We start from the raw sequence: 12,358 nt of genomic DNA on the forward strand, positions 1-12,358 counted from the left end.
TCAAAACTCGTGTAGATGAGGCCCTTAGTAACATGTATTAGTAGTAGTCTTGGTAGTGCTGGGGTAAAGGTTGGACTGGGTGATCTTACAGGTCTTGCCCAACCTCGTTGATTCCATGATTCTAATGTTTTTATGGTTTCTGAGGTAGTCGCTATTTCGTTACCCTTAATTTTAGAGCAAGCTCTGAGCTTTTGTCAGAACCCTTCTCCTTTTACTATTTTTCGTGGTTAAAACCCATTTAAAACCAGCTGGGAGGCGGAGCTTGTGAAAGAGCCTGCGGCAGGCCCCCACCAGCGTGGCCCTTCTCGGGGGCCTCCGCGCTCCGAGTGCCGCCAGGCGGCGCCGCCGCCCAGCAAAGGACGCTGTCGGGCTCGCCCCGCCAGGCTCCGCGTGGGGAGGTGGTGCTGCGCGGCAATGGCGGACCGGGAGGGCCTTGACAGCGCTCGGCTGCCGGCGGGCGGGCGGAAGATATCCCTGCAGAGGTATCCCGAGGGGTAGGGGTACGGGCAGGGTGCGGGGCCGCTTCGGGAGCGCCGTCTTAGGGCTCGGCGGAAACTGGGGGCCGCCGAAGGGAAAAAGCTGCTCCGGCTTCTCTTAGCTCAGCGCCCTGGGCCTGCCCGAGGGGCTTCGCAGGGCCTGCTGCGGACCGGGCCTGCGCCCCCGGTGCCCAGTATGGCTGACCTGTGCCCTTGCAGCCCTTCTCGCCTTTCCCCATAGAGTATGGAGAGGAGCAGCCGCCGCTGCGGTGGGCGCTGCCGCCGCGGTAGGGGCCGTTTCGTTGCAGAGGAGCGAGAGGGCTGTTCTGAGCACGGGGTGAGCTTTGCCCTGGGTAGGTGCGTGTGAGCTTGGGTGTTAGCGGGGTCTGCACACAGGTACCCCCTGGCAGGTTTTCTCTGGTGTAGCAGCTGAGCTGCCAGTGTGCATTAATTACAGAATCACAGAATAGTTAGGGTTGGAAAGGACCTTAAGATCATCAAGTTCCAACCCCCACCTTGCTCTAAACCATATCACCCAAGGCCTTGTCCAGCCTGGTCTTGAACACTGCCAGGGATGGATCATTTACAGCCTCCCTTGGCAACCTATTCCAGTGCGTCACCACCCTTCACCAACTTCCCCTGTTTAAGTTTTAGCCCATTACCCCTTGTCCTGTCACTACAGTCCCTAATGAAGAGTCCCTCCCCAGCATCCCTATAGGCCCCTTCAGATATTGGAAGGCTGCTATGAGGTCTCCATGCAGCCTTCTCCAGGCTGAACAGCCCCAACTTTCTAAGCTTATCTTCATATGGGAGGTCCTCCAGTCCCCTGATCATCCTCATGTCACCCCTCTGGCTTTGTTCCAACAGTTCCATGTCCTTTTTATGTTGAGGACACCAGAACCACACACAATACTCCAAGTGAGGTCTCACAAGAGCAGAGTAAAAGGCACGGTGGAGATACTGCAAAAAAAAGAATATTACTGCTTTGCAGTGTGTGGAATCATACAACCACTGAATCAGCTAAGTTGGAAAAGACCTTTAAGGTCATGAAATCCAACCATTACACCAGCACTGCAGAGTCCACCACTAACCCGTGTCACTGAGGGTCTTGTATACACGGTTTCTGAGTGCCTTCCAGGGACAGTGATTCCACCACTGCCCTGGGATGCCTGTTCCAATGCCTGACCGCCCTTTCAGTGATGAAATGTTTCCTAATATTATTCCTAAATATGAAACACTGTTTTGCTTATAATATATTATTTTGGCAGTGTATAAAGTGACCTTCTTGCAGGAGATGACACTGCTGGGCTTGTCCTTTACATCACTGCTGTTAGCTAGCAGCAGGTGCGTGGTAGGGATGGGAAGAACAGTATTTCAAGGCTTATGTTTGTCCTTTAGTATTTGAAAGGGGTGGGTTTGTACCATTCTTGAAAACTTTGCAGATGGGGGGGGGGGCATTTATTTCCCTTCCCCATTTATCAGAGTTAAAAAAAAAAATGACAAGTGACAATTATTTCATTTATCAGTAACTTTCCTAAGAATAGGAGAAACATCAATTGTAATAGCCTAATTAAATTAGAGAAGATTATATTTGTAGAGGATTGGGTTTTTTTTTTCACAAGATATTCATCATCTGTATTTCTAAAGCTTCCACATTGTGCCTGAGAGGTTCCCTGACTTTGAGGGTTGCATTTATTAACAGATACTTTTTACTTCTTTCAGATGTGAAACATGTAGTCAAGAGGAAGCTAAGTACAGGTGTCCACGATGCATGAAATATTCGTGCAGGTATCTGTTATCTGAATTAAACTGTTTTGGTTATTTGTTCCACTCATCCTGAATACAGAATGTTAAACCTTTTCTTTTTTTTGTCATTTCAGTCTGTTGTGTGTGAAGAAGCATAAGCTTGCATTAAGCTGTAATGGAGTCAGGGATAAAACAGCATTTGTCTCCATAAATGAATTTACTGACTTGAATCTTTTGAGTGGTAAGAATGATCCGTGTGTTTTTTAAAATTCATTGGTTTTACAAGGTTAATTTCCTGGTTTTGGCTAGAATAGAGTTCGCATTCTTCCTAGTAGCTAGTACAGTGCTGTGTTTTGAATGTAGGATGAGAATAATGTTGAGAACAGACAGATGCTTTAGTTGTTGCTGAGCAGTGTTTACAGTAAGTCAAGAGCTTCTCAACCTCCCACCTTTTCTCATCAGCGAGCAGGCTGGGGGGCACAAGTAGTCAGGACAGGACATGGGGATATTCCACACCATATAGCATTGTGCTCAACATATGGACTGGAGGGGAAAGCTGACCCAGGCCACTGCTCAGGAACTAGTTGGGCACCGGTCAGCATGAGGTGAGCAATTGTATTGTACATCACTTGTTCTGTATAGTCTGATTTTCCTATTGTTATTATTTTTCCCTTTTTTCCTGCCCTACTAAATGACGGCGCTGCATTTTTCCTTGCTTGTTTTTTTTTTTACCTTCAGATTATAGGTTCCTGGAAGATGTAGGAAGGGCGGCTGATGCTGCTGCTCGCCATCTTACTGTGCATAATCCAACAGCAAAAAAACTTGTAAGTTTGAAATTAGTAGGTTGGTTTATTGAAGTGCTGGCTGCCTATGAATTCCCACTGAGGCAGTCCCAATGCAGTTTTCAGAGTGAGACCTCTCTTATAAAAGTATAAATGACCCTGAATTTTAGAGCCAGAAATCAAAAGAAGTCTTGAGGTTTATGTAATAATAGTATTGATGGCTATGTCCATTTGCTGTGAGAAGTTAGCTAAAGTTGCTAACTGTTTTATTCTTAGAAGTGATGCATGACCACTTCTGTTTGATGACAGATGCGTGTTAAGAAAGCCTGAGTGTTTCCTCCCATCTCCACATCTTTTTTTGAATTTTTAAATACAAAATTTCCAGGTGAACTTTGGATTTATTAAATTAAAAACTATTACATGCTTCCCTTCATACCAAATGAAGACAACTAGACTTCTGCAGAGAATAAATCTAAACAACAATGAAGTAAAAGCCAGCCTTGTATGGGTGACAGGGGATTTTTGCTGAAAACTCCTCCAGTTCTAGCAAAGCACTAAAGAGATCACAGAAATTTACTGCTTTTCCTGAAAGTTCTGTGACAATAAACTGTGAAGACCAGAAGGGGAAAACAGACAAACCACAGAAAATCAAAATCTACTCCAAAATACTTGGTTTGTTGATAAGTCACAGAAAGGCATCAGGGCCATGTTGTTTTCCAGTCTTGTCAAAATATATTCAAATACTAAACTCAGTTGGAGAGAACTCAGGTTGATGACAGAGTAAATCCAGAAGACTCCAGCTTTCTCTCAGGCTGAAGTCATACTCTGTGCGTGCACTGGTTGACATGAAGTCTTGAAAACGTTCACTGAAGGTGGTGAGATGCTGCACAGGTAGCAGGTTTTAGGTGTGGTACTAGAGATGTTTTGAGATTATATCCTTAGTGCAACCTTCAAATTGCAATTTGTCATAGTGGCTAAGGTGGTGCTTGTGCATCCCTTCTGCTAGCGGGCTTGCAGCCCAAAAACCAACTCTGTGTTTGGTTGTCTGTGCGTTTCCCAGGGTGTTAAAAAACTTTTAGTATAAAGAAGTCATTGGCATGTTGGTTTTAAGCATGGGAAAACTTCACCTGAGAATGTTTCAGATAGTTTCTAGGCTTACTTCCTTAATTTTTCATGTGATGGGTTTTTTTTAAAGCAAAGTACTTCATTAAATATGGCCTTTTCTACACTTTTCCCATAATTCCAGTCAGCATATTCTTATACTGTTTTAAGTTTTGTGTTTGGAATATATTATTCATATGTTTATTAAAAATTGTTTTATTTTTGCTAGTTGTATGGCTTGAGAAACAAAGCTCGAAAGTGTGACATTGACCTGAGAACGCTGCCTGTTGGATTTACAAAGAGAAGAGAAAATTCAACCACCTTCAACTACATGTGAGTCTTCAGTTGGTTACAGTCAGCAATATTTTGTTTTAATTGAATGCATAATGGTGTAAATCTGGACTCATTCCAGCGTGCTTGCTGTTAAAATCCATTAGATGTATGATTTTTTTACAGGAGCTATCTAGATTTGGTATTTTGTGCTGCAGGCTTTCATTTTTTAGGCTCTTTGATATCATCAGCTTATGCAATTCACACTTTGTTTGGAGGAACACCAAGAAGAGTAACTGGAGGAAGAGTCGATAATGTTGTGGTTTTTTCCATATTTAATTAACACTGAGTTTTGCTGGAAAAGAAAACGCTTCTTTAAAGGTTTATGACAGAGGATTGATGTAGAATGATTGCAGAAGTGCCTCTCTCTGAAAAGGATGACTTTAAGTCTGAAAAAGTGCTTCCAGTAACAGTCATTGTTGTGATTGAAGGTGCTTTTCTGGATGATGTGGATGCTTGAGATGGTGCAGCTTAGAGAAGCAGACAGATGTGAATTTGGGAAAAACGCTAGGAAGATTCTTAAGTATTCTTCCTTTTATCTGCTCTGTGACATTTTTCACAGTATCCAGAGTTTGTATTTTGAAGTACGTTCACTGTAGTAGTAAGAAGAACCCTACAAAATGTTTCATTATGGCTGGCAGTGTTCAAGGCCAGATTGGATGGGGCTTGAAACTACCTAGTCTAGTGGAAGGCGTCCCTGCCCATAGCAGGGGGTTAGAACTGGATGAGCTTTAAGGTCCCTTCCAACCCAAACCATTCCGTGGCAGGAAACAGGTCTGAAGTTGCTCTCGGTGTACCATGGGAACACATTCAAACGCCGCTCAGTTTGCGGCAGCAGTGGGCGGCGCGGGTGCCCGCCGTTTCAGCGCTCTCCTCGATGGCCTGAGGCGCCGGAGCACCGGGTGGCCACCAGGTGTCGCTCTCTGACGGAGGAGTAGTGGCGCTCGGCCCTGCGGAGCCTGAGGCGCTAAGGAGGTGTGGATGTCCAGCGCTGTAAAGATAACGCGTTGTACTGCGAGGGAGAGCCCCTGGCGGACCATGAGGGGAAAGGAAAGCTGGGGCACTTTCTCCGCCGTCCCCCCACAGTTACACCATGGAGACTCTCCCTGGGAGCAGGCAGGGCGGCAGCGCCACACCTGGCCGATGTGAGTCCCATGGGCTGCCTGCCTCTGCCCTGATTTCCTTTGCCTTGGCTGCGTGCTTTTTCATTTATGGGTATCTTGTGCTGGTCTCATGCTGTTGAAGTATCTCAGTCTTAGAGCTGAGTTTAATTTTCCTAGTGGATAAAACAATATGAACACCTTTAAGGTATACAGGTGAGGAGTAGCCTGTAAGAGCCAGAGCAAATGCAGAAAGATCAGGGATGCTGGGATCAGCAGCTAAGAGAAGGATATAAGAACAGAAAAGGCATGGATACAGCAAGGTTCGATGCTGGGAAGATCCTGGGTGTAGTACAGTGTTGTGCTGACAGAGATTTGCCCTCATGTTCTGTGTTTTTCAGTTCTTTTTCTCTAGAAAGCCTTTTTGGGAACACACTGAAACATAGCTCAGAGTTAAGCTTTGAGCAGATTATGTTTTCATGCATATCATGTGCTTTAGGTTGTTTAACAGAAGCATATTTAAAAACTAGAAAGATGGGGTAAGGAAGGTAACTTATTGGCAAGTAGGCATGCAGATGTTTCACAGGCTATCTGGGGAATGCCTTACTGGTCTGTGTTAATCATAAAGCCCTGGGGTAATTTTGTTGTTGTTGTTATGGAATGCTGTCCTTTTGGGGGCTTTCACATCCTACCAGAAAGAACATGTAATGTTCTCTCTTCTGAAGATGATAATCACCCTCTCTTTCCTGTAAATTCTATCTAGTGGTATGGAATATGCTCAGTGAGTGCTACACAGAGGACACATTTTCACTCTTCTGTGGCTACTGTTACTCACACATCAATCAGCTTTTTTAAATCAGTGCTGCAGATTAAAAATTAATCTTTGGTTTTGGTTGGTTGGTTGTTTTGGGGGAATTTGGTTGGTTGGTTGGTTGTTTTTAATTGGCATGTTCTGCTTATTCCCCTTAAATGGTTTCCCAAGGAATCAAACCTCAGCATTGATTGAACCAGGGAGTATCAGCCATTTAGCACCTATCCCATATGAATTCATAACACCCATAACATTTTGTTGAGTATTACATTCAAATGGGGTAAAGCTATGTAAACAGTTATGTTATATGAAGTTAACACTTGACTGTGATCAGGGACTGGTGTGTCAGTTCTTCTGTAGAACTGAACCTTTTCTCATGCTGTTTGTCAGTTGAGATATGTAGAGGGGTTGCTCCAGAGGGTGCAGGTTGGTTGGAAGCTGCTCAGTATGTGCATGGAAAGCTGAGCACAGTCTTCTCTGATGTCCTCTTCAAGCTCTCCATGCAAGCCAAACTGTTGGAATATACAGGTCAGGAATTAGAGTAATCTAAAACTAGGAAGTACAGGATGTATTCTTGTGTCATCACTTGTCCCTGCTGGGTCTGGAGGACAGATCAGTGGTTGTTTGGATGTGTTAACCAGATTTTATTTCCCAGTTTCCATTAGCTTGTTTACTACCCTCAGTGTCATGAAAGAGTATGTGCCAGTGCTGGGCAACACATGGATTAGATTAACCTAGAATATCTAGATAATGGAAGGTCACTAGAAAGTAGAGTGTGAATCCAGTTTGTGAACTCACGGGACATCTGACTTAGAGATTGTTTAGGATGCCGTATTTGCGAATTATTTCTAATGTGCTGCTTCACCCAACCTTTCCTGCCATGCCCTTATTTTTCAGTAGGAACAACAGTTTCCATTCTGGGTGCATGCTCCCATGGAGTTGAAGTAGCCTGTTGCAATAATAAGCCTTTGGGAAATGAGTGGAGAAACGTGACCAGGTTGAGAAGAGGGCTGAGGCAGGAACTGGGGAGCTCCAGCCAGTAGGTCAATTGGGAAGAGGGGAGGAAGCTTGCAACTCCATGCCTCCTGGTTCTCTGGCAGGAGATGGTAATAGCGGTGAGATGGTGACAGCGGTGAGATGCTGAAATGGGACTTCGTAGCTCTCTCAGCCCTGTGGTCTCTGCTGCCCTGCTCTGAACCTCCCTTCTGCTTACACTGTCATAGATGTCTCCATCCAGCTTCCTCCCTACTCCATTCACAGCACATCCCAGACAAAATCTTCCTCCCTGCCCAGAGGGCTACAAGTCTTGATGGAAGGCGTGCCTGCAGATTGGAAGCATCTGAACAGATAATATATGTGGGAGAAGAAGGAATCCTTTTCCTTACCTCTATTTAATTCTGAGAACAAACTAAGTTGTGGAGATTTGGGTTGATCATCTGTTACAGAAGCTACTTTGAGGTATACCTGAAAGCCCTATAATGTCAACTTTAATGCTTAGCTAGGTGAGGGTAATTAAAATAAATTATTTGAAGTGTTACTGATCTTAAGAATTTAAGGAGTTAACTGAGCTGGGTCTTGGGCTAATATTACACTAAGGGAGCTGTTAAACTTGAATTTAGTTGTCACATAGTGTATAGTTTTGCTTGCTTTCTGAGACCTGCCAAAGTAAGTTCCCAGGCAAAGGAATGCTACTGTGGCGTGATCAGAGAGGAGGGTGTTCATGCATCTTGGTAAATCACTAGCTTTTCAGAACACCCCCATGTGAAGACAAGTATTGACTGAGTTCTGTACCTGAGGTTATTTTTTTTTCCCTCTAGCAACAAATGTTTCATTCTCATAGTGAATCTGATGGTGATTTTGTTTATTTTCAGAGTTTAAAAGGATGGTAGTTTTAGCCCATTCTTCATATAAGATTATTACAATTTGGGTTCCTTGGCCTTGTCAGTGTCTCTTTGATTTACACAGGACTCTCAGTTCAAGCCCGGCATGTTTGATTATTGCAACACGTATGGTTTGTAACATCTGGTGTTGGGAGGCCCCTGATAGAAGACCATATGTGTTACAAAGGATGTGCATTTCAGTTTCTTCATTGGTTGTCTTGCTGTTTACTGTAACTAGGAAACATGAACTTTCGGTAGACAGGAATTATCTTGATGAAATTTGAACAAAATGCAGTCATCTTCTCTATGTGCTGCTATTAGAAATGCAACAAAGTGAGTTTGGCTCTAGGAGCACAGAACGGGGGAGAGGGGGGTGAAATCATTATACCTCTGCATGCTCTCTTAATTTAATTTATTGTTTTAATCCACAAGAGAATCTGGTCACTTAGGCTGAATCTTCATTGCTTAAGGAAGTTGAGAAAGGCAACATTATCCTAAGGTGTAGATAGTGAACGTCCAGTGTTTCAATTAAACTGTAGTGCATTAGGTGAGAGTACTGTGTATTGTCAAGTGGAAGGATAACCGGTCCTTCGTTAAACTTCTTTATGTCCTTTTCACCTCTTTTGTCAATTCAAAATAACATAGACAGGAAATACCTCAGTATTTGCACTTTGATGTAAGATGTCCTCTATCCTATTTCTAAAACATTTTGAGAATATTAGTTGCTAAATAGAAACCAGTCATCAGTGAATCACTGTGTTTGACAGGCTGGCAGCAAAGGACTTCTGCAGAGCCAGAACTGCAACTGGTATTTGGTTTTTTTTTCTCAGTATGTGTTTTATATATATATACATAAACACACATTTTAAAAGGTTAAAAGAAGGATTTTATGTACTTAAAAACTTCTGTTGCAGTCTAGGCAAAATTGACTGTTCAGAGGAAACCTTGACAAGAAACTTGAGTCATATGAGATACTTCATAAATGTTTTAACAAATACGTAAACACTGGACACTTCTAAAAATCTGCCAAGGCACTTAAGTGTATTGTCCAAATCCCAGAATCCTTTCTAGAACTCTCCTTTAATTCCCAGCAGCTGTACTGCCTACACCTGCAGTAGTTGGAATATCTTGTTAGGTACTGCTTTATCTGTAAAAGATGGTAAGTTTTGCAGTTGTTCCAAATGGATGTAACAGCCACTCTCTATGTACTGCTGTTGTCTTTGTAACATCAGAAATGGAAATCTTCAGTTGTTGCTGTGAAAAATGTAAAACTTATTTACATGTAGTTCTGCAAAAACTACAGCTGATGATAAAAAATAAGGTTTTGGGAGTTTAAGGTGTAATTAAAGGGAAACAGTTACTTTGTTTTAGCAGAACAGTAATTGCAAAACAGCCTGTGAAGTTCTGAACGTAATTTGCAGGTAGATGTCATGCAGGCAAAGAGGTGCTTGGCTCCTCTTCCCTCTGATCAGTTTCCATGCTTCTGAAGTAACCAAACTAGGATCTGAAGCCAAGCAATGCAGGGATGGGCTATGATGCCGCTTTTACTGACATCAGTGTGATGTGCACAGGCACATTTACTGATGTGCTTGTGCTTCATCCAGATCTCTGCCATTTAGTAGTCAGTGCCTTGGTATTCAAGAAAACCGTGGAGTGGTGTTCCATGGCAGCTGAGCAGCATGGAACAACTGCATGCAGTGAACTGTTTCTCAACTGCCTATGACTTACTCAATTAAGCATTTTCATTTAGAAAAGAACATAGTACATGTCAGTTGTATTTGAAGGAAATACTACCCCAGTGAGCCAATAATGGAAAATGAAGTCAGTGAGATCTGGAGCCAGGATATCAAATTTTGATCAGAATTTGTTGTGAAGCAGCTTTGATAGCATCTGCAGTTGACATCAAGTTCTCTAACTGGGCAGAGATCATTGATGGTGATGGATGTTTCACTTTAATAACTGGCATGCAGCAGGTTCTACCCAGTTTTTAATCTGTATTACCTGTTTGCCTTTTACTTTTAGGCAAGAATACTTTGAAGAGACATGAAGTAGTTAGCTGCAGTTTCAGTATTAGCTTGCTGGGAGAAAAAAAATAAATGAAAGTTTCTGTTTTTCCGAAGTGCCCTGTTTTAAGCTGGGATAGAATTAATTTTCTTCCTAGTAGCTGGTGCAGTGCTGTGTTTTGGGTTTGGTGTGAGAATGATGTTGGTAGCACACCCATGGTTTAGTTATAACTCAGTAGTAGCGCTTACTGTGATTAAGGGCTTTTCAGTCTCTCAGGCTCTGCTGGTGAGGAGAGGCACAAGAAGCTGGGAGGGAGCAGAGACAGGACACGAGACCCAAATTAGCCATAGGGGTATTCCATACCACAGCATGTCTTGCCCACTATATAAACTGGGGAGGAGTCAGCTTGGAGCTTCCAGTCACTACCTGGGAACTGTCTGGAGGTGGTGAGCGATTTACCTGTGCATCACTTCTGTTTCTTGGGGTTTATTCCTCTCTCTTTTTCTTATCTTTCTTCTCATTATCATCAGTAGTATTGTGGCAGCATGGTGATTATTTGCCAGCTGGGATTAAACCATGACACAAAGTGGAACTTTTAGATAAAGAATGATTTTTTTATCTTCAGTGTTCAGAATCCTCAGTTAACAATTATGAGCAGATACAGGGGAGGAATCGCAAAGCATGTTGCACAACTCTGCTGAATCTCATGTTGCTTTGGGGAACTTGGCCTTCATTAGTTCTTTTTATTCTAATTATTAGCTCCTTGGAGCTAAGGTTCTGATTTTACTTACACTGCAGGAAGTGTAGTTCAGCTGTAAAGTTTATTTTCTTCCTAGGAATAACTAGGTATGAGAATGATTGTTTATTTAATAAGAGTACTTTTTATTGAAGTGCTTGCATGTAAAAGTTGGTATCCGTTAACTGAACTTACTAGCAGAGTTTATTGTTTTGCTACTGGATATGCATACACTTGTCTCTGCAGCCAGCTAGAACCTGCTGGATAATGTTTCATTCACCTGATAAATTAAACAACATGTTGGAACAATACTGTTTACTTTTAATTGTAGTACCTGAATCTTTGCATACCTGATGGTGATTATCCTGGATATAATGCTTCACAGTTCTTAAGTAGTGCTTAAAACAACAACAACAACAACAAAAAACAAACTGGGAGGAGGGAGAAGTATCATTAGGCAGTCTTATGCTTCAGACAGATATCTGGCCTCTGATTTCTAGATGGTAGTAGTACTTTCCTTCCTCTTCCAGATCTTTGCTGTTTATCACGAGTGTTGAAGTTCTGAACCAGAGCAAAGGGCCATGCACGTACCTTTTAGTGCTTTTGCTTAGGAGATTCATTTTATAAAATGTTGTTACACTCACCATACTGAATGGGAGAATTTTGACCAATGAGGGGAAAAACGCTTTAAGTCAGTATTGACTTCAGCAGCATTTCTGCAGACAAGTAGGAAGACAAAAAGAGATTTCCTAATCCAGCAAAGTATTATTTTAGTAATACTGTCTTTCTTAACATGATACTGCACTGGAACCATGCATTATAAAATCATAGAATTATGGTATGGTTAAGGTTGGAAAGGACCTTAAGATCATTTTGTTCCAATTCCTCTGCTTCTATATTCAGGAATTAGTTATGCTAGCAGGAAAAGTGAAGATGAGTCTTAAAACTAGCAAATTGGAGAGAGGAACATGACATCAATTTTGGTCTCTACAAAAAGCTTCCTGATCTTTCTGTAAAATGTTCTTTCTAGCTTCCATTATCCCTATCGTGCCAAAACGCAGCTTCGCTCCCTGCCCATTATACATTTCCTGTTGAGGCCATCACTGCTGTGAACAGGAGAGTCCCTTATTTTGTGTAGAACCTGGCTTCAGCTGGCACCTCTGGCTATTACTGTTGCACGAGTTTGGCAGACAGTACCAGGTGATATGCTGAAAAACAGATTCCTTTTCTGAAATGAAAAGGCATTTATACATACAGAAAGTCAGCTGGAAGAGAATTGCTCTTAAAATACAAAATGCTGTTGATCAGATAATTGGAGATATCTGTAATGAACAAGTTATCCCATAAGGACTTGAAATTCAGCAGAAGATGGGAGCACTGCATCTCAGCTTC

General features: G+C 42.5%; 1 protein-coding gene across 1 annotated transcript in view; it reads left to right on the forward strand.

Moving 5' to 3' along the window:
• Positions 1–285: 285 nt before the first annotated feature.
• ZNHIT6 (zinc finger HIT-type containing 6) overlaps positions 286–12,358 on the forward strand; it is a 35,499-nt gene continuing 23,426 nt past the window's right edge. Inside the window, exons 1-5 of the mRNA XM_061354399.1 lie at positions 286–482; positions 2,199–2,264; positions 2,357–2,463; positions 2,961–3,046; positions 4,335–4,438. Of these exons, the coding sequence (XP_061210383.1) occupies positions 415–482; positions 2,199–2,264; positions 2,357–2,463; positions 2,961–3,046; positions 4,335–4,438 (431 nt within the window). The 5' untranslated portion in view covers positions 286–414. The remainder of the gene's footprint in view (positions 483–2,198; positions 2,265–2,356; positions 2,464–2,960; positions 3,047–4,334; positions 4,439–12,358) is intronic.

Source organism: Neopsephotus bourkii, unplaced genomic scaffold (assembly GCF_033783945.1).
Source record: "Neopsephotus bourkii isolate Nb327-2 ecotype Australia unplaced genomic scaffold, CSIRO-AGI_Nbou_v1 NB_739, whole genome shotgun sequence".
Taxonomy (NCBI): domain Eukaryota; kingdom Metazoa; phylum Chordata; class Aves; order Psittaciformes; family Psittacidae; genus Neopsephotus; species Neopsephotus bourkii.